The sequence below is a fragment of the Cavia porcellus genome, unplaced genomic scaffold (genome assembly GCF_034190915.1).
Source record: "Cavia porcellus strain 051 isolate PalLab524CR breed Dunkin Hartley unplaced genomic scaffold, mCavPor4.1 scaffold_5, whole genome shotgun sequence".
NCBI lineage: Eukaryota > Metazoa > Chordata > Mammalia > Rodentia > Caviidae > Cavia > Cavia porcellus.
In genome coordinates this window covers 49,548,288-49,574,447 of record NW_026947488.1, presented here as the reverse complement: position 1 = coordinate 49,574,447, position 26,160 = coordinate 49,548,288, and the positions used below count along the sequence as shown (strand labels likewise).

Sequence of the window (26,160 nt, the reverse complement as noted above, 5' to 3'; positions counted from 1 at the left end):
TGCATTTTCTTGGGAAGTTGGTGCTTTAGCTGGCTGAGATCCAGGAGATGTTGGTCTTTTGTCTTCTTTTTAAGACTGTTCTTACTGATATTCTCCAGGCCCTCTCTTGCTCCAAAATACCCATGCCTACTCCTCCAAAGACTGCAGAGCGAATGTGTGGTTATCATCTTTGTATCAATAATAGAAAGCAAGCCAAAATACAGTAGTGGCTCTCGCAATTTTTGGAACAGCAGACTGACCTGATGTTTTTGAAGATCACAGACTGCCTTTTCTTGTCTATGGGTGATAGTGGCCATTCAAGTGCTACTTTTCTAGGGTTCCTGGAGGCAGAGCTAAGTCCGTGGAGGAAGGAGAGACATAAGTGGTCGATGAGGGGTCAAAGTTTGTCTTACAGTTGGGGTACACTAAAGGGCATTTTAGTATGCCTTGCTGTGGTTAGCATGCAAAGATCTGACTGCAGCAGTGGCCACTGAAAATGATGGATTGAAAGGCTGGAGAGACTTGAGAATAGAAATTTTGAGTTCCTGAACCTGGGAGAAGGGTAAAAAAAAGACTGGGCTTATTTTAGGTTATGCCAAATTTCAATTCATGGTAAAGTAGAAGGTGGCTGGCAAGGAGGAGCTCAAGAAGGGAGTCTGAAGGTGAGGTCAGGATAAAGATCTAGGCTACACAGACCCTGCCCAGGAGATAGCTCCCTGTGGTAGGCTCGGAGGAGTTAGGGAACTAACTGCCCGGGCACACGGCTGCAGCTTACCACGGGCCTCGCGGGTTTTTCGCTCTCTCGAAATTTGCATTCCGGGGGCTGGGGATTTAGCTCAGCCCGGTACCGATAAAAAGGAAAAAGACCAAAAAAAAAAAAAAAAAAAATTGCATTCCAGAGAGGGACCTAGGCAGATCGAGGCGTGTGGTGGAAATCGTTTCTTCCGGCCCATGACCCGGACATCTCCTGGGACCCCAACTTCAGCCTCGGAAAGCTTCCAAAATTCGGGGACACAAAGCGCTTCAAGCTGCTCATCTGTGCACCCTGGACATCTGAACAAGGATTCCTGGCACACAGCGACGACCGAGAGGCTCTTTACCCACTTGACAATCGGCAGCCACAGCCTGAAGTGGCGGCTCTGGATGCCAGGAAACCGACACGCCCACTTCCGCCCCCAGCCGGAAGTGTTCGGCGACTCCGCGGTGAAGGGGCTTCTGGGGCTCTGAGGGTTAATTCCGGGTCGCCATGGCGGCCTCCTTGGCTGGGAAGAAGATTGTGTTTGTCACAGGGAACGCCAAGAAGCTAGAGGAGGTGTTGTGGGGATGTGTAGGGCCGAGAGGGAGGCGCCTGGGAATATGGCTGAGATGGGGCATTCAGGAGCGGAAGCTCCGAGAACTGGGGGTTCGGCCCGCTGGGAAACACTGGTCAGGACCTTGCTGTGAGGAGGAGACTGGGGTGCTGGGAAGGGACGAGTCGCTGAGCGGGGGTGCCCTGAGGGTCGCTGGGATGAGGATCTCCACAGCTGTGTACCATGTGATTAGGCAAAAAGGTATAATCTAGTGCTGGCAGACAGAGCCAGGCCCATTCCTATTTTGGTCTCTGAAGCATTTCTTCTTTCCTGAAAGGGATATTTTTTAAAGGAATAACGTGATACACTGTTAAGGTACTCCTTTACAAAATGGGATTTATAGGGAAATTAATGCTAATGTATCTTTTACTAAATACATATTTTTAAACATAAAAAATTTAGGGTTTATTAACTACTATCAGACCTCGTAGGTTAGAGAATGTCTTTACGCCCAGCTCCAGGACAGAAAAGCAGAGGGATAGTGAGAGTAATATTTTGGGACTTTATGCGTTGCTTTGGAGCAAAGAAGTTTTAGTTTCTGTGACCTACTTTGGGAAAGAGAAATTTGTGTTTCTTTTTTTTAAATTTATGGTTTTTCAAGTCAGGTTCTTGCTATGTAGTCCAGGCTGGCCTCACAGTTTGCGTTTCTCTGTCTTGAAGAATGGAGAGATGGAGAACGGGAGGTCAGAGAAACACTTTTTCTTCTTTGAGACAAGGTCCCATTATGTAGCCCAGGTCGGGCTTGAACTCATCAAGGTCCTGTCTTTACTCTCCGAGTGCTGGGATTACAGGCATTCTTCGCTATGCCCAGCTAACACTTTACTTTTTAAAGCTTGCCTATGAGGGCCCAAAATCCTGTACTTTGGATATGGTTTTCTGAGTGCCAATGGGATGACACAGGACATCTGTTTAACAGCACCACAGAAAAGATTAAAGGTGGTAATGTATTTCAGGTTTCTGCCTGTAGAGTCCTGGTAGTAAGGTGCCAGGTGACACGGAAATACAATGCTAAGGTACCCCATAGGACCCAGGGATTCAGTCCAGGGACTGGCCTGTCTTCGTAGTTCCCTAATCCCTTTGGAGTCTTTCTGCTTTCCTCCTGGTGTTTTTGTTTTGTTTGTTTGTTTGTTTGTTTTGGTGCTGGTAATAGAACTCAGGACCTTGTGCTTGCTAGGTAGGCACTGTGCCACTGAGCTATTTCCCCAGCCCTTTCCTCTCTGTTAGAAGGGCAGTGGGCCTTCTACCATCCATTAATTCTGATTGACCTTCATTGAATGAAGCGTTTGCCTCCACTTAGCCTGGCCAAGGAAATGGAGTCACATGTGGTGAAGAGATGACATGTACTGCATATATCTTTGGCAGCTCAGTGAGGTATAGTCAAGGAAGCTTCATTTGTCTCTAGTATAGGACTGATACGTTCCTGTGCCAGAACAAAGGTGGCCCTCTCAGGAACCAGAGTCCTGTTGATAAAAGATTTGGATCCTGTGGCTAGAGAAGTCAGGGAGACAGATTGTGCCATTCTGAATGGAGCCCATGCAAAATGGAGCCCAAACCTGTGATGGATGTGGCGTTCTCATATTTAAAGAGCAGGGTGGGGCTGAGGAAAGAGCTCTGTGGTAGAATCCTTGTCTGGGCTGTGCAAAGTCCCAGGTTCAGACTTTAGCACCACCACAAGAAAAACAACCAACAAGTTGAATGGCAAAGGGAGGCTTCTTAGAGACAATGACTTGAAAATGATCTAGAATAGAGAAGTCTTTCTGTCCATATCTTGGTTGCCCATTACAAACTGATGAAACCTGTGGACTCTTCCTTAAGGAAATAGTTTCAAATGTATGAAATAAAATGTGTAGAGATGGTGGCACACACCTGTAGTCCCAGCACTCAGGAGGCTGAGGCAAGAGGATCACTGGCAAGTTCAAGGCCAGCCTGGACTCCATAGTGGGTTGGAGGCCAGCCTAAACTGCATAGTGAGGCTCTGTCTTAAAAAAAAATAAAAGGTTTGGGAAGGTAGCTCAGTGGTAAAGAGCTGCTGGGACTCAACCCCCATTACTGCAAAGAAACAAATTATATAGAGTTACAATGGAAATAAACTATATTGAAAGATGCATCTGTAATCTCAGCTCTCAGGAGGATGAGGCAGGAGGATTGCTGCATGTTCGAGACCAGCCTGAGCTATAAAGTGAGTTCAAGACCAGCCTGAACCACAAAGTGAGACTCGTCTCAAAAAAAGTAAAATAATAAGAATTGGATAGGGGGCTGGAGATTTAGCTCAGTGGCATAAGCGCCTGCCTTGCAAGCAGGCAGTCGTGAGTTCAATCCCCAGTACCGATAAAAAGGAAAAAGACAAAAAAAAAAAAAAGAATTGGATGTAGTGATGCATACCTGTAATCCCGGCAGTCTGGGAGCCTGAGGCAGGATGATTGAGAGTTCAAGGCCAGTTTGTCAAGGCAACTTAACAGTTTAGCTATACCTTTTTTCAGAATTTAAAAATATTCTGGATGTTGATGCATGCATGTTTATGATAATCCCAGCACTGAGGCAGTTGAAATAGAAGGATTCTCGCAAATTGGAGGCCAGACCAGGCTATTCCAACTCAGCCTGAACTATATAGTGGGACTATGTTTTAAAAAAACCAAAATATAAAAATAGCTATGCATGGTGGTACACACCTATAATCCCAGCACTCTTGGGAGGCTGAGTTGGGAGTATTGCTGTGAGTTTGAGGTGAGACTGGACTACATAGTGAATTCAGAAGCAGCGTGAACCGCAAAGTGAGACCTCAAAAAAAACAAAAATTAAAAAAAATAAAAAGGCTCAATGGGAAGTTCCTAGGTTCAATCCCTAATACTGGGAGAAAAAATACTGAGGATTTGCATGTCATTTAAGTGATAAAGCAGCTGCCTAGTATGCATGAGGTGTGAACCGCAAAGTGAGACCTCAAAAAAAAACAAAAATTAAAAAAAATAAAAAGGCTCAATGGGAAGTTCCTAGGTTCAACCCCTAGTACTGGGAGAAAAAATACTGAGGATTTGCATGTCATTTAAGTGATAAAGCAGCTGCCTAGTATGCATGAGGTGTTAGGTGTGATCCCAAGCACTGAAAAAAAAATTGTTTTAGAGCTGGGCATTGTGATACATGCCTATAATCCCAGCACTCGGAAAATTGAGGCAATTGGATCATTATAAATTGGAGACCAGTCTGGGCTACAAGGCCAGCCTGAATTACATAGGCAGACTCTGTCTCAAAAAGAAAAAAAAAATTATATATAATTTTAGAATTGTAAATTTATTTGGATTGTAAATTTTTTCTTACTCCCTTGTAAATATTTTGAGACCTAGGTAGTGGTTATAATGGAGCATGACAGCATCTGTGATTTTAATGTTTTGAAAGTCATATGAGCCAGGTGTGGTGGCAGATGTGTAATCCCAGAATTTGGGAGGCTAAGGAGTGTCACCAAGAGTTTGAAGCTAGCCTCAGTTAGTATATAGTGAACTCAAGGCCAGTATAGACTATTTTGTGAGACTGTCTCAAAAAACAAAAGCAGGCAGAGTGTGAGGGCACATGCCAGTAATCTTGGATTCAGGAGATTGAGGAAGGAGCATCACCATGAGTTCCAAGACCAGCCTATACTACATAGTCTCAAAAAAACAAAAAGACACAGGAACTTCCAATTTTATTTATTTATTATCTGTATTTGTAACTGACAAGAGGATAAATTTTAATCAGAAGTCATAAAAAACAAAGCACTTTTTTCCCATCCAGGTTCACAGGCCTCCTGAATTCCGGGCATCTCCTGATAGGGCATTCCTGCCCGAGGAGGAATGTAGAACACAGACCGGTAGAGGGTGGCTGGATAGGGTAAGCAGAGGAGAAGCACAAGCAGAGACCTGACGTAGGAGGGAAGCAGAGGAATAGGAGATAGGTGCTACCTGGCTAGAATGGGACCCTAAGGCTGGGGTAAAGCTCATGAACCTGATTTCCTGCGCACTTGCTTGTTTTGTTTCTCTCTTTTTGAGACAGGTTTTGCTGTGTAGTTCAGGTGGGCCTTGAACTCTCAATGATCCTCCTGCCTCAGCCTCCCAAGTGTTGGGATTATAGGTGTGCTCCACAATGCCCAGTTTGATTTGGTATGCTTTAAGGGACTGGCCAGAGAGTTCGCTCATTAGAAAGGTGGATGGCAGTCCACACAGTAATAGAGAATTACTACCACCTGGTAATCAGTGTTCTTTCATTTTGAAACAGGTCATTCAGATTCTGGGAGATAAGTTTCCATGCACGTTGGTGGCACAGAAAATTGACCGTATGTCTCTGTTTTGCCTTATTTTTAAAAGACTGTTTCATTTTTCTACCCTCTCATAACCTGACTCTGTTTCTGTTTTCCTGGTAAGTGCCGGAGTACCAGGGAGAGCCAGATGAAATTTCCATCCAGAAGTGTCGGGAGGCTGCATGCCAGGTGCTTATTCCCCTCCAGTTTGTAGTTATACAATTGGTTTTCTTTCCTGTGCTGCTGGGAATAGAAGAGAACAATAGAAGTGTGGTTTGCTGTTACTTTAAGGACCTCTCCAGGCCAACTTAGGCTAGGTTCAGTTAATGTTGGCCTTGAGAACTGCCTTTCTGTCCCCACCTTGACTGTGACTCCCCCATTCCCCCTCATGCATGGATTCTCTCTGTCCACCCACAGGCTCCCAGCCTAAGGGTATAAGTCCCCATGTACATTTTCCCTCTACCCCTGCACTCACACATCAATGTGACTTGAGCACAGTGTGAAGGTCAGAATGTTGGGGTGTGGGTCCCAACACCTCCATTGGTACATCTGGAACAACCTGCATGCCTGCCAGTGCTGTGTGTCCTGTCTCTAAAATGAAGATAAATATCTAGAGAGGGCTGGGCCTGTGGCCATGATGGTCCTTTGTCTGCTGCAGATCTCATTAGCTGTGGAAATGGTCCTAGCCTAGGTGGCCCACACAGGGATGGAGCCTACTCATCGGTGCAGATCTTAGGCCCGTGTGTCCTTGTGCTGCAGGTGCAGGGACCCGTTCTGGTGGAGGATACCTGTCTGTGCTTCAATGCCCTTGGTGGCCTTCCTGGCCCCTACATGTGAGTGTCCCCATGAACTCCTTTGTAGGACTTTAGACACAAACCACTGGAATGCAAAATGGTTAACTAATACTGTGGATTATTCACTGACTTAGCATCAATGTCAGTATTTCAGTTGTCCCAGAAAAGGATTAGGGATACAGGAGAGGTGTGTCTTTCTTTTGTAAAGTGTGAGAATGTGATTGTGTAAGTGGAGAGGGGAGAGGGGATCCTACTCAATTTCGGAGGCACATTAAGGGGGCAGATCAGTTTCAGGAAAGAATAAGAAAGTTAAGATCTGAAAACTGATTTCCTTAAAATTATCCAATACCCTGGATCCCCCTTAGAAAGTCTTTTGTCTATTTCTAGAATACAAGTAACCCAATTTGAAGTCCCCTGAATAGGGGCATATGTACAGAAGCGCCATTGCTGGTTTCTCTAACTCTTGGATGATTAGTTTATTTACCTATATAGCTACAGTATACATTGTTTCACATCCTTTCCAGCACCGAATATATTACAAGTTATTAAATTTGCAATTTGAAGCTAGGTGTGGTGGTGCACACCTGTATTCTCAGCACTCAGGAGGCTGAGGCAGGAAGATCACTGTAAGTTGGAGGCTATCCTGGGCTACAAAGCAAGTTCAAGGCCAGCCTGAATTGCATAGCAAAACCCTGTCTCCAAAGACACACACACACACACACACACACACACACACACACACACACCCCTGTAGTCTCAGTGTTTAGCAGAGGCAGGAAGATTGCTGCAAGTCGAGGCTATCCTGGGCTACATAGTTAAGGGCCAGCCTGAACTACATAGTTGCAATTTGTAGTATATGGTGTTATCGCATATAGTTTGATTTTGCATTTCTCTAGTTATCAAATGAGGTTGAAGCCTTACTTGTGTCTGACTTTTTTGCATGTTTGTCTCCATTTGCTTTTTCCCATTAGATGATTTTTTTTCTCTGTGTCTTTGGTGTTAGACATTGAACCCAGGGCCTTACACATGATGTTATGTACATGCTCTACGCCAACACCCCCAGCCTAGATTATTTCTTTTTTTTTTTTTTTTTTTTCTTTTAGCCTAGATTATTTCTGATGGTTTTGATTTAAGACATTCCTTCTCATTTCCTCTTGGCTGTCCTGGATTTTTGATCTCGCAGGAAAATTCTGTGCAAGACATCTGAGTTTCCTTTATTACTTTTACAGAAAATGGTTCCTGGAGAAGTTAAAGCCTGAAGGTAAGATTCCCATTTTTTCTTCTCTTGAGATTTGTTGGGAATTGAGGCTCCCCAGGCAACCTTCCGAGTGACCAGGAGGGCTGAGGTCCTAGCTACCACCATTGAGGCTCCAATCTGTAACTTCACCTTATACCTTGCCTGTGCACCAGAGAGCATTGAGATGAACTGACAGATGTGAGTTCAAGGGATCAGGCAACTGTAGTTGATCCTGGGTCTCAAGGAGGACTTGCCCTAGTGACTGCCTGCAGTTTCTTCAAACAGGGCTTGCGCTGTGGATTGGAGGAGGGGACTGCCCCTCCTACAACCCAGTAATTTGTTCCCCAACACCCACAGATGCAGACCACACTGTTTCCTCTTAGGAACTATTTGGAGGTTCTAGCAGGAGAGCGCAGCTACTACCGAATCCCAGACCAAAGCATGGTCCTCTGTGGGGAAAGGTGTGCTCCTCAACCAAGGGTAGAACTTCAGGAAGGACACGTAGAGCAGCCAGAGTGACTGGACCAACTCTGGCAACCAGTGGAGTGACAATGTTGCAACCAGATTGCACTCACATCCAGAATGTTCCTCTAACAGTGGTTTAAGAAATATAGAATAAGCCAGGCATGGTGGCACACTCCTGTAATCCCAGCACTTGGGAAACTGAGGCAGGAGGATCATTGGAAGTCTAAGACCAGCCTGGGCTACAGAGTGAGCTCAGTGCCAGCCTGAACTGCATAGTGAGACCCTGTCTCAAGAAGACAAAAAAGGGGATTTAGCTCAGTGGCATAAGCGCCTGCTTGGCAAGTTGGAGGTCATGAGTTCAACTCCCAGTACAAAAAAAAAAAAGTAGAGTATGTCAAATATGGAAAGTAATAGAAAAAGTAGAGTAATAATCTCAAGCGTGGTGCTGCACACTTATGATCCCAGCATTCTGCCAGGCTGAGGCAGGAAGACTGCAAGTTCAAGCCCCGTCTGGGCTACTTGGTGATTGAGCATGACCATGGCTCAAAATAAAAAAGTAAAAAAAGTCTGGGGTGTAGCTCAGTGTGGAGGTCCTGGGTTCAATCCCAAATACCACAAAAATAAAAAACTCCAACCACTCCACCCCATAAATATATATAATTACTTGTCAGTTTTTAAAAAACAATAATGACCCACCCCTGCCTTCACCATTCAGCTTATCAGTGTGAGTTCTATTTTAGATAAAGATACACGGGTATGATTGGTAATATACAGAATTTTAGTTGGTTTAGGTGCTGCTGGGGATTCAGTCCAGGGCCTTGTGCATGCTGAGCATACACTCTGCCACCACCCACACCTCCGGTTCATTTCTTTTTTTTTTTTTTTTTTTTTGTCTATTTCATTTTGTCTTTTTCATTTTTATCGGTACCAAGGATCGAACTCATGACCGCCTGCTTGCAAGGCAGGTGCTTATGCCACTGAGCTAAATCTCCAGCCCCTCCAGTTCATTTTTTAGTGCTACATAACTAGCTTGAGAGTTCCTTGGTTGTAACCAAAATACTGTTTTATAATTGTTTGACTTTTCATTAGGAATCAAATAAATCCACACAATATTGGTTGGCTTTATGATTTAACAAAACCTCAGGGCCAGGAATATAACTCAGTAGCAAAGTACCTGCCTAGTAAGTGTGACATTGTAAGTTTGATTCCCAGTACCCAAAAGAAAAGAAACCAAACCCCAGGGCTGGGGATTTAGCTCAGGTGGTGTAAGTGCCTGCCTGGCAAGCGCGAGGTCATGAGTTTGATCCCTGGTACCAAAAAAGAGAAAGCAAGAAAAAGAAATTAGTAAGAAAAGAAACCTTCTACTCAGAGCCTGGAATTTTATCCTCCTATTGGGGGCTTGACTGAAGCCCTAAGTAGCCCCTCTTCCATCCCCATTAGTCTGACTTGGGGTGCCTTTCCCACCCGGGTAGGTTTTCAAGGGGAGAGTGCTGGGCAACACCGATTCACTGAGCCCTCGCCTTTCCCGCCCACAGGGCTGCACCAACTCCTGGCCGGCTTCGAGGACAAGTCAGCTTATGCCCTCTGCACGTTCGCGTTCAGCACAGGGGATCCCGGCGAGCCTGTGCACCTGTTTCGGGGCCGCACCTCAGTGAGTGGCAGCTCAGGTGCTGTTCTTCTGCGTGCCGCCAGAGGTCGCTATGACTTGGGCAAAGCCCCGAGGACCTCTGCAGGGCTGTCTAGGTCTGGGATACCCAGACCAGAGTTGTTATCATGGCCATGCTGTGAGATACCCATGAGCTCTGTAATGAGAGGTATTGTCAGTCCCTAAATCTGTTTGACCCTGAAGCTGCTGGCTAGCAGCCCTGGGACTGTTGCATCTAGAACTTTGTCCTTAGGTACTAAGTCTGAAGGTTACCATTCCCAAAGTTGGTGGCACAACACCTGTAAGCGCAGCCCTTTGGAGGCTGAGGTAGGAAGAAGGGGTTCAAGGATAACCTGGGCTACACAATGTGAGGCCAACCTGGGCTACAGAGTAAGACCCTGCCTGAAAAAGCAAGACAGCCCAAAGCCTCAGTCCACTCAGATTTCCTATCCATCTGCCAAAGCACAGCTTTCCCTTCCCTTTTCATGTTTTTAAATATAATTTAAATTTAGTTTTCTTATTGTTACTACTTTTTGGTGATGGTGCTAGGGATCAAGCTACAGCCTTGAACATGCTAAGCAAGAGCTATACCTGCAACCTGATGTTTTAATCCCTCACCAACCCATTTTCCTTCCCCAGTTGCTGTTCAGCACAGCCTGCCAGGCCCTTTGAGTTGGCTGCTTTTCTCTGGATCCAGGTCACTCTCCCAGCTGCTCAGCTTCTGGCTTGTCCACGCTCAGTTTCTCCTGCCAGAATCAAATCCAGGGTTCCCCTGGGGGGCTGCCCACAGATACTTTTTTTTTTTGTCTTTTTCGTTTTTATAGGTACCAGGGATCGAACTCACGACTGCCTGCTTGCAAGGCAGGCGCTTACGTCGCTGAGCTAAATCCCCAGCCCCACACAGATACTTAATTTTACTTTGCTTGGTTAAGTTGTTTTTTGTTTTGGGTGGTGGTACAAAACTTATAGCACAGAATTTATGACCATCTTCACCGTGTTTACATGTGCACACAGTGGTATTAAGAATATTCACAGACTACAAGACTATAAGATATGCACAGACTGTATTTTGTTGATTATTATCTGACAGTGACCTTTACGTTATGAATAATGCACAACCACAGTCAAGACTTTTTCAGAGTTTGAGGACCAATAAATACTCGGGAACACGATTGCCAGGTCACGGTTGCCTGGTTAAGTTGTTAAACATTGGTTGTAGTTGTCTTCTGCTCTCCCAGAAATGTCCACGTAGATGTTAGCCTGTTCCCTGCAGGGCAACTGAGTACTAGCCTCCTTGTGACAGTGCCTGTGTCACTATGCCCCCAGCCATGCCCTGTTGCTCCTGCTGTGGTGATTGCCCTGGTTGTGTGCATCCCCCATCCCTCCTGAGATAACCTCATTTATTCATCTTGTCCTGTTTTCACATTCATTGTCCACGTTGACACACTGGACACTAACTGTCCATACAAGCATATTCACATTTCCTTTTGGCAGCTCACACAGGCCACATCCCGCCTATTTCAGAATCTTTGAACTGGCTGTGTCTGATGCCTGGAATGTTCTTGCTTCAGCCCTATATGTGGCCAGATTTACTGGACTCCCAGACTAAGTCAACCCTGAGGCGTTCATCCTGCTGTACCTGAGTGTAGCTCTCCTCCCAGGCATTTTGTGTTTAGCAGTCATTAATTTGTTTACAGAGTCATGTCTGCTAGGCTCTGATGGCCATTGAAGGAGGGGAATGGGTTTGGTGGGACTCTAGGGCTGAGAACACTGCCTGGGCCACTGCAGTCAGAAGACATTTGTCACATGGGTAAGGCTCAGAGTACTTCAGTGACTGGCTGTGCACATGGCTCCGTTAGCAGAATCAGAATCTGCTTTTGGCTCTGCATGACTTGGCATTTATGTAGCTAATCTCCATTGTCCAGCATCACACTGGAGAGTTTTTGTTGTTTGTTTTCTTGAGACAGGGTCACAGCTCTATTTCACTATGAACTCACTTGAACTCACTATGTAGCCCGAGGCTGCCTTTAAACCCATGGTGATCTTCCTGCCTCAGCCTCCTGAGTGCTGGTCTCAGTGATGTGTCACCACACCTGGCTCTTAAAATTTTTTTTTCTTTCTGTTTATCTAGCGCATGCTAGGATTTAAGCCCAGGGCTTGCACTTGTTAGACTAGCACTGCTATGCTGAGTTATACCAGCAAACCCTGTGTGTATGTGTATTTATTTGTTTTTGAAACAGGGTCTCAGCCTCTCAGTGATCCACCTGCCTCAGGCTGCTGAGTGCTAAGATTACAGGCCTGCAACACCATGCCTGACTTCATTTTCCTTGAATGAGGTCACAATTTATCAAAAGTGTAGAGAGGAAAGGTGGCCCCAGAGGTGTTAGTGGACCATCAAGTTTGTGGTTCCTCCCTGGGTGTTAATTTTTTTTCCCATACTGGGGGTTGAATCTAGGGCCTGCACCCTGAGCTACATCCCCAGCCCTTTTTAATTTTTCAATTTTGAGACAGGTTCTCACTAAGTTGTTAAATTACCCAGGCTGCATTTAGACTTGTGATTCTCCTGCCTCAGTGTCCTAAAGTGCTAGCAGTATAGACATGTGCAACCATGCCCTACCCTGCTCTGCATTTCATGTGTGTGTTTAGCAAATATCTGTAAGCACTGTGTACCCCTGAACTATCAGGTTTAATTAATCTCACAAACTAGCTGAACTCAAACCACCCGCCTAATGCCCAGTTCCACACCTATCCCCTTTCCTGTGGCAGGGCCAGATTGTAGCCCCCCGAGGCTGCCGGGACTTTGGCTGGGACCCCTGCTTTCAGCCCGACGGATACGAGCAGACGTAAGAAGCTCCAATTTCTTCCCTGCAGCATGGGTTGGGTGGGCGCCCTGCCCCAGTACAGGCACGCGGATGTGGGCAGGGCAGGCCCTGAGGGTGTGTTCCAGCTGAGGGCAGCTCTGCTGGGTGGACACAAGGAATCTGGGTGGCCCCATCCATGGCAGGCAGAGCTGGGCATCCTGGGCTGGGGCTGCAGGTCGCTCCAGAGCAGCCATGCGAGCAGTGGCTTGCCCTCTCTGGCCTTGGCTTATCAATGTGTAGAAGCCAAATAATTTTGTAGGATTATTTTCTGATCCTTTTTTTTTTTTTTCCCCTTTTTTTGTTTGACCAGGAATCAAACTCACAACCACATGCTTGCCAAGCAGGCACTTTACCACTGAGCTGTATGCCTGACCCCCACTCTGACTCATTTTTTTCTACATTGGCAAAATGTTCACACTTTAGTGGCCTCTAGTAGGGACTTTAAATTCCATAGTACCAGGCATTCTCAGGATTTCATGCTAAACCGCTCTGCTTATGGGAATCAGGCTTCCTTGGCTGGAGAGGCCTTAGGAGCCATAGTCCAGGGCCTCACCGAGGCCATACAGGGCAGAGGACATTATGAAACAGCACTGTTCAGGAATAATGTCTGGTGACACTTAGAAATGTTCTCAGGCCTGGGATTTAGCTCCGTGGTACAGCACCTTCCTGGCAAGCGTGAGGTCCTGAGTTCAACTCCCAGTACCAAAAAAGTTTTCTTCCCACACTGTCTGGTGGCTTGCCACTAGCCATGTGGGTAGACCACCCCAAACGGAGCTGGCTGAGCAAGTCCATTGTTTGGTTGTGATGAACTTACATACTATGTGGCCAGTGGCTATTGGATGGTGAGGGTCTGAAGCCCCAGGTGGGAGTGGACGCTCACCTCCCTGGAGTCCTGGCGTGGAGGATGGGCCCTTGGCCAGCTGCCATGTCCCTCTACCCACAAACACCCAGGGCATTAAAAGAGGCTGCAGTGTGTGCAGTCAGGCCCTGGTGCTTCCTGTCAACAGATGACAAAGCTGAGCAAACATATGGTTCGTCCCTGTGCCCAGCTTCGCTTAACTTCTCACTCAGTGGAACAGATTTATGATCCCTGCTTATTCATAGTTTGCTAGCTAAAGAATTTTAAATAGTCAAAAATTTTGAAAAGTTAACTAGTTGGCCAGAGCCAGTGGTCCCTGAGAGGCCCTTGAGCTTTAGCTGTGGAGCTGAGCTGGGCTGGCTGGACTGGGGTGCACATCATCCTGGGATCTGAGCTTCCTGTTCTGAGATGCTCTTGCTGTGACTCCCCAGGTATGCTGAGATGCCCAAGGCCGAGAAGAATGCCATCTCCCACCGCTTCCGGGCCCTGCTGGAGCTGCAGCAGTACTTTGGCAGCTTGACTCCTGGGGGTGTAGGCACCTCTGGCTGGGGATCTGGGGAGAGCTAGCCAGGGACTCCCACTTCAGGCAGGAACCCCAGGGCCTCCAGGCATTCAGTGGGGATGTGGAGGCAGCTTTGCTACAGTCTGGAAGGGCTGTGGCTCTGTTCACAGACGTCCTGAGGAGGTTAAAGCCAGTCTTGTCCCCAGGGGTTACGCTCATAGCCTCCAGGTTAGGATCCTGAGAGGACCTTGGTGAAAAAAATGAGCCTTGGCAGGATTGAAGGCTTGGGGAAGAACTGGGTAAACAGCCTTGATGTTTTTAAAATGCAGCAAGTAAAATTTCCGGAAGGAACTGGTTTCCAAAATAAACTGGATATATTTGCTTTGAACCCTGCCTCAGGCTGATGCCTGTCCCCTTTGACAGGTGCAGAAAGCCTTTGGGTGGGGGCATCAGGACAAGGGCAGGGCTGTGTCAAGGGTGCCCACCTGTCCTTACTAGCTTCTCTGCTCTGATTTCTTCTCCAAGTCCTGGGTTGAGGCTGTGCTGTGCCACCCCACCCCACCCCCACTGGAGTAGAATTACACCATTTCCCTGCCCTGTATCAGTGCACAGGCCTTACGGCGCTTTCATGGTGGTACCATGGTGGTACCAGTCCGTAAGGGAAAAGTGGCTCCTCTTTTTTTTTCTTATAGCTTTTATCTGGTTACAGAGTTTTGTTTTGTTTTGTTTTAGTTGTAAAATCTAACAAATACGTAACATTCATTGGCAGAGTGATTGTCATTGTGTTTTGCAGCCTTAGGATCAAACCCAGGGCCTTGTGTGCACCCTTAGTCAAGTGCAGAAGCACTGAGCCACACCCCAGCCCTGCCAGTGAGTTCCAGCATCTTGCCTTTCCTGTTAATTTTTTGGTTCTCTTCCATTTAAACCATCCTCTCTTCCATTTAAACCGCTGCCTCTACAGCTGGCCTTCCTTTGCATATTTTAGGTATAAGTTCCTTTGCTGTTTCAGTGCAGTGAATCTCTTCCTCTGCTGCTTTAACCCAAAATATCTCAGTCCATGGGGCATTTGTCCACCCAGACTGAGCTTGGTGTTCCCATCTGCCATCTCCGCTGATTCTGGAAGTGCAGAGGAGCACACTGGCTCCACATCCATATTTCTGCTCTGGCTCCCAGTTCACAGGCAAGTCCCCACATGCTGGAATCTGCCGTTCTCCCTCCTTTTGTCCAGCCCCACCATGTCACTGCCCTGTGCAGAGTACCCACACCCTGCCCCCCCCCCCCAATAGCACCTCACTGTCCCTCCCTTCCCACTGTCTGCAAAACCCCCCTGCAGACGCTGCACAGTAGGATAGCACAAAGGCCTCCCTCCTGGACTATCCATATTCCACTGTTGGACCAATGTCCACTGTACAGGGTTATGTTTTGTAGGGTTCACTGTGCAGGGTGCAACAACTACCCACAGGTGCCACTCAACACACATTAATCCCTCTCTCTTTTTTTTTTTTTTTTTTTGTCTTTCTCCTTTTTATCGGTACCGGGGATCGAACTCACGACTGCCTGCTTGCAAGGCTGGCGCTTATGCCACTGAGCTAAATCCCCAGCTCCACATTAATCCCTCTCATTCCACTCTCCCTGGGGTGGGGTGACACATGGTGAAGGATACAAACAGGAGCTTTATTCGCTGATGTGCCACAGTGCGTTCCTTACACAATCAAGGAAATGGCTTCCCTCCTGGCATTGACTCTTTTATCAAAAGAAAACCCACTCTGCTTAGTCCCCACCCTGGACAGAAACTGCCCTGAGCAGCATTCCTGACCCAAGGCTGAAGGCTAATGGGCAGAGCAGGGAGCACACAGCATGGAACCCCCACAATGCCCAGTTGCTGGGACCTGTGAGCTGCCCATGAGGACACAGCCTGCTGCGAGAGCCCAGACAGCCACACCTCCCTGAGGGCGGTGAAGGTGTGGCCAGAGCCCACCAGTCAGGACCAGTGCTCCACATCCATGGCATCCAGGTACTTGGCTGCGATGATTCGGGGCAGCAGGATGTACCTGGGCACAGGGGGAGACAGGAAGTGAACCATGAGTGGTCAGAGAGAAGGCAGCAGGTCCAACCAGCCACCGCCCTAGCCCTGGGCTGCACCTCCTGCCCCTGCCTGGTGTACCTGATGGGGATGAGGAGGATCATGATGAGAGGAAAGACCATCTTCATGTAGGGCAGGGTGCTCATGCCAAAGGTGCACAGCAGCAGCAGCTGCATGCCCTGCAGGCAGGTGAAGTAGTGGATCTTTCTCTGGGGCACCCTCCGGATGTAGTGTGTGGGTGGGTATGATGTCTGCAACAGGCAAGTGGCAGTGACTAGGTAGGTGTGGACAGGGACAGTCATGTGCCTTGTCTCGCCAACCTCCCTGGGCCAGGCACCCACCTGCTCTTTGAGCAGCAGAGCCACACGAGAGAAGAGCTGGTTACCATCCAGGGAGGTGAGCGCGATGTAGAGGAAGAGGCCGTAGAGCACGGGCTTGGGGATCCACTGCAGCGGGAAAGGCAGCAGCAGCAAGGACAGCCCCACCAGCACACTGGCGCCCAGCGAGGTCAGCCGTGTCTCCCAGACATTCACAATCCTGCAGGCCCAAGAGTAGGAGACCACATGGGGTCCCAAGGCTGCATCACTATGTCACAGACAGCCCAGGCCAATGCTGGGTCCTCATGGCTTAGCCCCAGATCCCTAGTCACTGTCACACTCACGTCTCATAAATGTGCCCGTTTTCTACTCGCTCCTCCACTAAAGCCAGGGCCCGCACATGCAGCGGGGAATGGGGGTAGGCAGCGTGGATCCAGGGCAGCCCAAACAGGGACAGGAGCGTGTTGATGATGGCAAGAAGCAGGAGGTCCCAGTGGTAGGCAGTGCCTTTCACCAGCCTGCAGCAGAGGGCACACGTGGACAAAGCCCCACTGGCCTGCAGAGCATGGGGTGCTTGCTCGGCCTGCCCTCCTGTCTCTGTACCTGTTCTCTGGTGCATTGACCAAGGCAGCCACGAGGTTCTGCTCGATGAAAAAGAGCAGGGAGAGGAGGAAGCCAAGGACCATGGCACTGCCGATGGCCTCCAGAGACAGCGAGCTGATCTGTGCCACTTCAAACAGATTGCCGCTGGGGTTGTAACGAAACCTGCTCACTGCAGTGGGGACAAACTTCTGCTCAGGCAGCAGCCTCCAGGGAGCAAGTGCAGGCGGCCCCCACCAAACCGTGGGTCCCCACTCACTCTCAATTTCCTGGAAGCCATAGGAGCTGAGAAGGGAGAAGGTGAGCACCGCGATGGGCAGGGCACAGTCAGACAGGATCTCGCGCACGTATGGGTGCAGGTAGGGGCTGTGGATGGCGGGCAAGGTAAGTGTGGCTGAGAGCTGTGCTGCCCCTCCTTCTGCTCTGCCTGGGGCCCCTCACCTCTTCTTGAACTGGTAAAGGGTGTAGCCGAGCCAGAGCGTGCCCAGCATGATGAGGAGGCTGAGCACTGCAGTCGCCCTGCCGGAGTGCACAGCGCCCAGGCCACTCAAAGCATCCAGCTCAGTGGGGCTGGCCAGGAGGCTGGAGTTGAGGGCGGCCTGGAAGCTGGAGTTGAGGGCAGTGCCTGTGCCTAGTGGGCTCACCAGGAGTGACATTCTCTTGTTGTGCTGGTGGCCGTAGTAGTACTTCCAGAAGACTGTGGAGTAGATCAACAGGCCTCAGCCTTCTCAGCTCTGAGGTCAGGGCTCAGCATCCTCCTGAATGCTGGGTAGGGGTCCAGGGAGGGGAAGGAGAGAAGCCCTGAGGGGTTAAAGGGCTTCTGGGTTTGGGGGAGGAAGTAGGGAAAACGGGCCTTGTCTGTTAGGACCTCAAGGACCTGCCCATCCACCCACTGTCCCCATGGCCCCACTACTGTCCTTGTTCCAGCCATGAAACCACATCACACCTAGCTCAGCGCCTCTACCCCCATCTCTGACCCTGCCTGGACAGCCCCATCAGCTTCTAGAGCTTGAGCCCTGCCCAACCCAAAGTCCCTGTCCCAGCTCAGCCAGTGGTTGGCAGCTCTGCACTCACTTTTGACCATGCCCTTGACGGCATCTACCACGAACGTGATGGAAATGAACAGGGCAATAATTTCTTCCGTTGACCTGCCGGGGGCAACACTGGTGTGAGCTGGGTGTGTCGTTGGAGGCCATGTTCCCTGAGCCTCTGCCTGCCCCCCCCCCCCCCCCCCGCGAAAAGGACCAGGGCCCAGGCTGGCCCAGCCCAGCCTCTTGGTGCAGGGGTATAATGGGGACATCTCATCCTCCTCAGGGTTCCAGCTTCTCAGAGGCTGGCATGCAGCTAACCAGGCCATGGTCGCGGGTCCCCAGACCTAGAAAAGAATAGTCACCTTTTGAAAAGACTCATGACCAGACTGAGGTTGAAGAAGGCATAGAGTGCGAGGAAGAAGCTGTTCCACAGGCCTGTCCACGCATAGAAGGCACTGAAGTCCAGGTTGTAGTCATCACAGATGACCCGGATCACTGTGGGCAGGATGTGGGGTCAGGTCCCAGGGGGGACCTTGGGCCTCAGGCACCATCTCCCACCACAACCCCCACTGCACCCTGGGTGTAGATGGCCAGGGGCGCAGTCGTCAGCAGAATCACCAGTGGCTGCCCAGAGAAGATTGCATACAGGAAGCCGCCGATACTCTGGCCGACTATGGTCTTCTGCACATCTGCGGAGGTGGGAGGTCAGCTGGGCACAGCCAGTACCTTGGCCCTGCCCAGCACATCCCTGCCAGGCTCTAGCCCTCACCAATGGCTCCATTTGTGTTCTCATCGTTCAGAGACCCAAATGCAATTGTGGGCAGCAGGCAGGCAAAGTAGAGAAACAGGGTGGTGGTGATGTATTTGCCCACAGCCTTGCTTTTCCCGACAATGCCTAGGAGAGGGGGTGGGGCAAAAGGGTTGTTGGGGAGGTGAGATGGACACGCATGTGGTCCTGAGGCCTGAACGGCTAAGCTGGGTGGGCAGTGGGGATGTACCATCAGTGAAGTCCTGCAAGTAGACGGAAAACCTGCGCGAGATGTCTTCCCTGATGCCCCTCCCAAAAGGGAAGAAGTCTTTGCACTTCGGGGGCTAGGAGAGAAGATAGCTTGTCAGTCCTGGCCGCCTAGGCCCCCCACTGCCCATGCCCAGCTCTGCTCTGTACCTGTAGGTGTCTGTGCGCATGGAAGGAGCCTCTGCCTTGTCCGTTTGCTCTTGGTATCGCCATGGTGAGCAGCTGTTTCTGCTGCATCAGTGCCTCCTTGAATTCTTCCTCCGTGCGGGTCTTCAGGAGCTTCTGGCGGAAGGTGATGTCTGAAAACATGGTGGCAAATGTGCGGGCCACCTCCATAGCAGTCTTGGTGCTTTTCTGGACACAAAAGATGGGGGAGAATACATCTGAAGTTGGACACAGCACACTGCCCTTGAGGAGCATAGCATCCTCCAGCAGGTGGCAGAGGCTCCTTGAGAGCTGGCAGTGTTCCCCAAAGTCCAGGCACTGGGACACTTGGGCCACCATTTCACTAGATTACTATGACAACTGTCACTGTAATGCTTTCCTTTTAAGACAAGCTGCTGTGTAGGGCAAGCGAGCTCACTATACTGTAGCCCAGGCTGTCAGACTCACAGTGAGCCTCCTGCCTCAGACACCTGAGAGCTGGATTACAGGCACGTGCCTCCATGCCCACTTTTCGTATAAACTCAGATACTAGTCGACCTAAGCAACAAAAATCTGATGGGGATAGCTAGTGATAGAGGACTGGCGGAACATGTGTAAGGCCCTGGATTTGATCTCCAGCACCATCACCAAAAAACAAAAACAAAAACACCACTGATTGGAAACCATAATAGAGCAAAACATTTCCCTATCAACCATAGCTCCCCACTTCTGCTAGTTATTTGACTTTCAAAGGAGGACCAGGACCACTGCACCTGGTCTCTTGCCTGTTGGCCAAGCTCATCAATGTGTCCATGAACCATGAACCAAGTATCCAATAACTTGGAAACCTGTTCTTCTCCCAGCCGGGTACCCAGGGCAGCACCTGCTCTAGGTCATGCTCAGGGGTGCTGGCCCGGCGCTCTGCATCCTGTGCTGTAGAAAAGCCTGCGTCCCTGGGAGAAGCCCAGTGTACAGGCTGGCTGGCCTGTCCAAGGCACCCAGCTGGTGGGCTATTGCTCCTTTCACTGTTCAGTTGCCACTCCCTGTCAACATGAGCTGCCCTTCCTTTCTCCCTGGTACCCATGCAGACAGCATGTCTACAAGACCCTCGTAAGGCACATGTCCTTAGCACTCCCTTTGCCTAGAGAAATCCAAAGGAAGAAGCCTGTACAGGCAGAGGGGGACTTGTCAAGAGCCAGGTGTTATGGCACAGCCCTGTAATCCCAGCACTCTGGGAAGCTGAGGCAGGAGAATTCCAAGAGAGACCATCTCAAAATAAAAAGTTAAAAAAGAGTGGGGGATGTAGTTCCACATAAAGGCTCTGTGTTCAGTCCCCAGTACCAAGCAAAGAGGAAGAAAGGGCAAGAGGAGAGGAGGGAGATAATGAAGGGAAGAGGGTATGGCTGCGCAGCAGAGTGCTTGTCTCTCCATGCACTAGGTCCTCACTCCAGCCCACACTTCACCAGAAAGCTAATGGAAGATTAAATGTTAAATCTCTGAAAGGCCTATGAAGGGGAACTCTTAATTCTCCACACAAGATTTCAAAGTCCTTTATGGGGAGAATCCCCAAATTATGCCAGCCCCAGCCTCCACAAAGCAGGGTTGCCTGACAGAGCAATGTTTGGCCCAAAAAGAGTGGGGATTATTGGCCAGCAAATTTTGACATCAGTTAACTAGGAGAAGGGTTAGGGTGGAGACATGATCCTTCCCAGAGAAAGATCATGATGTATGCGTCACAGTAATGGAAAAAAGCATTTCTCCTCCATCCACAAGGAAAGACAACGTTATAGGCAACCTCAGGGGAAATCTGGATGCACAACAGGACCTAGCAAGCACTGGAGAGCGAGGCACAGGAGGCCTTCAGAGATGCTTGGAGAAGGGGGCACCAGCCTGGGTGCCCAAACACCAGGACCTGCACTCACCATCTTGGGTGGGGCCAGCACCAGGATGACAAACCGAACTTCACAGGAGTTTTCACCCCAGTTTTGTGGGCGAACCAGGCGGCTGATGCACACATGCCGTTTCTGCAGGGCTTTCATGGTACAGCTGGCAGGGACAGGAAGGCACACAGGATAGAGTTGCTACCTCAGGAGCTGCCCCCTACCCAGTCGCCCTGACTTGGGCCCCTGGTACCTCTGTTGGGGAGAACAAAGACTATGGCATGATGGACCCACTGCTCCCAAATGGTATCACCAAAGCCAGGTCACTTGTGGCTGGGCAGCCTTGGCAGGGACAGGAGACACCACTCCAGTGTAACGGGTGGGGTGGGGGTGCCTGCCTGGCAACTCACATGATACAGAGCCATGACTGCTGGTACTGCACCCCTCTGACCGTGGCCGTGACCCCTTGGATGGTATCTGACAGCAGCTGCACTGAGGATGGAATGGAGGGTCAGCCGTGCCCCGAGACCTCCCTGTGGGGTGGGGGAATGGGCCATACCTTTACTCTCTGTGGGGGCCTCTGCATCCGTAAAGAGCTTGGCCATGATCAGCTCCAAGTTGCAGTCAGGCTCAGCGTGGTTGGGGTCCTGGGCAAAGCGGCCTAGCATGGTCCGTAGCACATCATCCAGGGAGGTGGCTGTTTCATTCAGGATGATGCTGGCCTGGGCCAGGAAGCCATCCAGGTCCCGGTGCGCACGGATCTCTTCCCTGAAGTTCTTTAACTTCAGGTACTGGGGGGACCCCAGGCCCAACAATGAGACCACTGTCCCTCCTGGGCCTCGCTCCTCCATGGTGCCCCCTGGAGGCCTCTGCCCATCATCATGAAAGATCCGTTTCTAAGAGCAAAGCCTCAGCCTGGGGCTGGCCTGAGGTCAGAAATTCTCTGGGGTGGTGGAGGCGGGTGACAAGGGAAGGGGACAGTAGGAGCCTGCTTCCTCCTACCACACCAATGAGGCCCTGGCTGCTCACCTTGCGGGACGTGTGCAGGAGCACGCAGCCGTTGGATAGTGCTTCGCCTTCTGGGAAGAAGGGAGGAGGGCTCAGGGTTCTGGGGCTCACTTGGTAGAGTAGGGTTCCCTCCCCAGTCTGTCCCTGCTGTACACCCTACCGGATACGGAGGGCTGCACCTCCAGATTGACACGGACGAAGAAGCGGATGCTCTCACTAGACACGATGGAAGAATTGACTGTATCGAAGACATCATCCCCCAGGCTGTCTTCTCGGGCCTCTGACGTATCATCCACTTCATTCCTGAGACAGCTTGGGGATGGAGCTGTCACCCAGAGAGACCCGATAGAGCCCAGCAGTCAGTGCTGTGCACCAGGAGAGGCTCCAGGCCCAAGGCCCAGGTCCCCACTGACCCACTCAGGAATGAGAAGCCCCATGCAGGCCAGCAGAGAGCCCCCACCAGCAAGGAAGCACTGCTCAGAGGCATGTCCCAATACTTCAGTTACAGGGACCAGGCCCTGCCCTGTTCTGACCCTTCCTGTGTCATGCTGCAAACCTTGGGGTCTATCACATGGTATATCTCTGTAATCCTAGCTACTTGGGAGGCTGAGGCAGGAGACCAGCCAGGGCAGCTCAGGAAGACTGGCCAAAAAAGGGGCACATGTAGCATAGTGTGAAGGCCCACAGGAAGGCTCCCTATAATGAGAAAATGCTCCTCTCTCCTCTGAGCCCTGCTGTGGCTCCTGCTGTCCCCCCCCCCCGGCCTGTTCCTCAGGCTCAGTCCTAGTCCCTGTCCCCACCCTGATCCCTCACTCTGGAAAGCCAGGGCCCCAAGCTTGCCAGCTCTCGTCCTCCCAAGCCCACTGAAGGCTTCCCTCCCTCCCTGGCCTTCTGTGGGAACCCTCCTCCTCTAGGAGCCCTGCCTCTCTTCTGGCCCAGCTGGTACCTCTTCTGAGACTATTTGATGATCCCTATTTGTGACTACTCCAGGAAAAGGGGCCCTCGTAGTCCAGGGCATCGTAATGCCTAACCAACACCTGTGCAGGGACAGGGACGGGGTCAGCAGTACGCCTACCTGCCCGGCAATGACTCACCCTGAGTCACTTCCACCCGGCCCACCAGTTTCCTCTGCACATCCCCATGTTCTGAGCTAGGGTCTGATGAACCCATCCCTAAGCCTGTGCTGACACCATAGTCCAGAGAACTACTGGCTCAAAAGATGTCCTTGCTTTTGTCGTTCAGCTAGTGAAAACCTCCACCATTCCATTCCAGGCCTGCCTTGTTTAAAGCCACCTGGTTGCCCTGAACCTTGCCGACCAGCTACTGCTCCGCCACCTGTCAACACCCACACCCCACAAATGGCCCTCTTCTCTCCCTGCCCGTGGTGCTACCTTTCCTCAGGCTCAGCTCTTAGACCTTTAGTTAAGCACCTGCCAAAGTGCACCCAGCTCCCTGCCAGGGCTCCTTGGATGCCACATCCCTACCACTACTGGGAATGAAGTCACATGCTCAACTCCAAAGGCACCCAAGGTCTAGGCACTTACAATCCCCTGATGGCCAGGCCAGCTCATGGGGCTGGGCACAGGACTGGCAGCCAAGACACACAGAGGGGGCAACCAGATGTGTGAGCAGGGATAACTGATGCCCAGAGAGGTTAGACGTCCTTAGAGGGACGAAGCAGTCCCTCCCTCCAGGGCTGGGATGAGGGCAGACTCAGCCCTTGGCCACAGGCTGCTCAGACAGTGACCAGGGGAGGGAATCACAATACCTCAGGATCTGCCAATGCTCAGACTTGTGAGCCATCCTCCCACCAAGCCATGCCCTCCACAAAGTGGGGCTAAAGGTATTCCAGCACCAACACAGAGGCCAGGGCCTGCGCCACAACACACAGGTGTGTCACCTGGAGACAGCTGGGCTTCATGCACACACCTGAGAAGTACTCACTGGAATCCTCGAGGCCTCCGTTCTGAGACACAGCCAAAGAGGAGCTTTCTGCAAGAGAAACCAAAGAACTGTCTCCAGTCCTGTGGATCAGCCCTGGACAATCTCCCATGCGCACTTGCAACCCACCCCACACCTAACCTGTGATACCCCCCCCCCCCCGCAAGCCCACGACCAGCTCTTGCCATTCTTGACCCCTCCCAGAACCAGAGGAATAACAGTAACAAGGGCTGGTTGTGGTGGTGCACACCTATAATCCCAGCACTCTGGGAAGCCAAGGCAGAAGGATCACAAACTCAGGCCCACCCTGAACAATTTAACAGTTTAGGAAGACTCTCTCTCTTGGGCCAGGCATATATAGGTCGGGCACAGTGCTTGCCTGGCAAAGGTGCAGTTCTGAGTTTGACTCCCAGTACCAAAATAAGTAAATAAATAAATGGACTAGAATAAAACAAGACTTAAAATAAAAAATACAACAGGACTGGGGGTGTAGCTCAGCGCTAAGGCATTGAGTTCAGTTGCCAGAAAGGCAGAAGAGGGAGCAGGAACACAAGGTGAGGGCCCTGCGAAGTCAGGTGGAAGTTAGCCCAGATTTAAGTCATTAAATTTCCTCGCTGATGGGCTGCGGACTGCCCAGGTGCACAGCACTGGTCAAGGAATACTGTTCTCAGGGTGTTTTTCTCCCGAGATCACTAATCCAGGTTTTGCTGGCCGCATCCAGCCCTGGCCACCAGAGCTGGAGGGCAGGCACGGGAACCCCCGTTTCTCCCGCTCCAGCGCGGCCAAGTCTGAAACCTGGATCAGTAAGTTCTCTCTGCACATAGCTCCTTTCCCCTAGGCCGGTCCCGGTGCGGGTCCCATAAATGGACATCGCATGTGCAGCCCTCTCTCGTTGCCCGCGGCCTGGGTTACTCGGAGGCGACTCGGGCATCAGGCAGGTGGAGCAGTTGATGCAGAAGGGACAAGGGGCAGATGCGTGCTTGCGGAAGGAACACATGGGACATGGGATGCATCTCGCTCCCCGCGCCGAGCCCTGCCGTCCGGAAGCACAGGAGGGCGGCGTGCGCAGAGGAAGGCGCCCTCACAGGCGCAGAGCTAGGGTCGGGGCGGAGGCGGATGCGGTCGCGGTCGCGCGAGGTGGGAGCCTGAGCCGTGCCCAGAAGAGGGCGCGGCAGTGAAGGTGGCGCCCGAGGCCGCGGCGTGGAAGGCGGGCCAGGGACTGAAGGCGCGTGCAGGTACCTGGCTCCGGGCCGCGCCACGGGCTGCCTTGCAGACATCTCGGGGGCTTCTCAGCTGCAGCCAGGCACGGTCAGAACTCCGGGGCACAGGGGCGCCCCCGCAGTGCCCGAGGCTGAACGCCTGCGGAAACTAACAGGCGCCTTCCCGGACTGCAGCGGGCGGGCTCTGAAGAGCTCTGCGGGCGCGGGGTCCCGCGGCTCCGCTCCGCCTGCTTCCCATCCCGACCCCGCCACCCGCCGCATCACGGCCCAGACGTTGAGGGACCCCAGACGGCGAAGGCAGAGGCCTCAGGCACGCGCCCGACTGTGGCTCGCTCGCGCCCAACCCGCAGGCGCTCTCTGGCTCCCCGACGGCTCTGCGACCCCGCCGAGATGCTTCGACCTCCCAACCGCGCCCCAGCACCCACCGCACGGCTGGAGATGGAACACGCGCTTGCTGGCCCCGGCCATGGTGCGGGTGATCGGCGGACCGCTGCGTGCCGTCCTGGGCGCCGCGGGACCCCAAATGGCCAAGAGCTGGCGACACACCCCTGCGCCTCGCCTGGGTCCTAGTGCGGCTCGGACGCCCCGCCCGCGCGAGGCGGTGTTACCGAGGGCGGGATCGCGTCCGCCCGCCTCGCGGCTGAAGAGACAACTGCTCCCAATCCCGGAGCAGCTTGGTCAGTCCGCGTACACCCTGCTTCTTTCAGGCAACGCGCGCGCAGCCCTCACGCCTCTCGGGCGAAGGCCTGGGCGAGCTCGGGAAGATTTGAGAAACCCGACGGCCTCGCAGTCCCCGAGCAGTACTACTGCGGCGGGTCGGAGGCTTCTAAGGCGTCCGCTTTAACTGTGTCGCCGGCTCCCGCCCCGCTCTCTTGGGGGCCTCTGCTGGGCAGCGCCAGCCCACTGCTGCGCCTTCTCCATTCATCGCTCGGGCTCGGGCCAGGGCTCCGCCTCCTCCTCCGGGAA

At 51.4% G+C, this 26,160-nt stretch overlaps 2 protein-coding genes across 11 annotated transcripts; one reads left to right on the top strand and one right to left on the bottom strand.

The window, feature by feature from the left end:
- The first annotated feature begins 877 nt into the window (after nucleotides 1-877).
- Nucleotides 878-14,343, top strand: Itpa (inosine triphosphatase). 6 transcript variants are annotated; one of them, XM_023560125.2, is made up of 9 exons: nucleotides 878-1,291; nucleotides 5,091-5,186; nucleotides 5,571-5,628; nucleotides 5,717-5,781; nucleotides 6,352-6,425; nucleotides 7,616-7,647; nucleotides 9,624-9,755; nucleotides 12,500-12,576; nucleotides 13,885-14,343. In XM_023560125.2, exons 1-9 carry the CDS (start codon nucleotides 1,226-1,228, stop codon nucleotides 13,891-13,893), a joined length of 609 nt encoding a protein of 202 aa, XP_023415893.1. In that variant the 5' UTR covers nucleotides 878-1,225; the 3' UTR covers nucleotides 13,894-14,343. The 6 variants fall into 6 exon arrangements, with proteins under 6 accessions (XP_023415893.1, XP_023415892.1, XP_003476665.1 ...); XM_023560124.2 differs by having other exon boundaries at nucleotides 902-1,291; nucleotides 9,624-9,739; XM_003476617.5 differs by lacking the exon at nucleotides 5,091-5,186 and having other exon boundaries at nucleotides 925-1,291; nucleotides 9,624-9,739.
- A 1,265-nt stretch (nucleotides 14,344-15,608) lies between these two features.
- Slc4a11 (solute carrier family 4 member 11) lies at nucleotides 15,609-26,160 on the bottom strand. Of its 5 annotated transcripts, none has more exons than XM_013160015.3 (20): nucleotides 25,620-26,160; nucleotides 23,963-24,025; nucleotides 22,194-22,358; nucleotides 22,055-22,104; nucleotides 21,585-21,816; nucleotides 21,436-21,517; nucleotides 21,068-21,191; nucleotides 19,152-19,355; nucleotides 18,985-19,078; nucleotides 18,756-18,881; nucleotides 18,562-18,675; nucleotides 18,349-18,481; nucleotides 18,030-18,103; nucleotides 17,397-17,652; nucleotides 17,215-17,321; nucleotides 16,959-17,127; nucleotides 16,700-16,873; nucleotides 16,380-16,575; nucleotides 16,120-16,217; nucleotides 15,609-16,006 (listed from the first exon to the last, which is right to left on the bottom strand). In XM_013160015.3, exons 1-20 carry the CDS (start codon nucleotides 25,660-25,662, stop codon nucleotides 15,937-15,939), a joined length of 2,574 nt encoding a protein of 857 aa, XP_013015469.1. In that variant the 5' UTR covers nucleotides 25,663-26,160; the 3' UTR covers nucleotides 15,609-15,936. The 5 variants fall into 5 exon arrangements, with proteins under 5 accessions (XP_013015469.1, XP_013015468.1, XP_013015467.1 ...); XM_013160014.3 differs by having other exon boundaries at nucleotides 16,120-16,289; nucleotides 22,055-22,101; nucleotides 25,620-26,157; XM_013160013.2 differs by having other exon boundaries at nucleotides 16,120-16,289; nucleotides 25,620-26,156.

Bases quoted from the DNA above. Each gene is read 5' to 3' on its own strand.
- Slc4a11 (XM_013160013.2), bottom strand. From the start codon at position 25,662: ATGGCCGGGGCCAGCAAGCGCGTGTTCCATCTCCAGCCGTGCG. The intron at 18,676-18,755 runs GTGAGGGCTAGA...CCACCTCCGCAG, and splicing joins GAACACAAATGGAGCCATTG to ATGTGCAGAAGACCATAGTC. The intron at 16,576-16,699 runs GTGAGTGTGACA...TTGGGCCTGCAG, and splicing joins AACGGGCACATTTATGAGAC to GATTGTGAATGTCTGGGAGA.
- Itpa (XM_023560124.2), top strand. From the start codon at position 1,226: ATGGCGGCCTCCTTGGCTGGGAAGAAGATTGTGTTTGTCACAGGGAAC. The intron at 1,292-5,090 runs GTGTTGTGGGGA...TTTCCCATCCAG, and splicing joins ACGCCAAGAAGCTAGAGGAG to GTTCACAGGCCTCCTGAATT. The intron at 5,782-6,351 runs GTGCTTATTCCC...CTTGTGCTGCAG, and splicing joins GTCGGGAGGCTGCATGCCAG to GTGCAGGGACCCGTTCTGGT.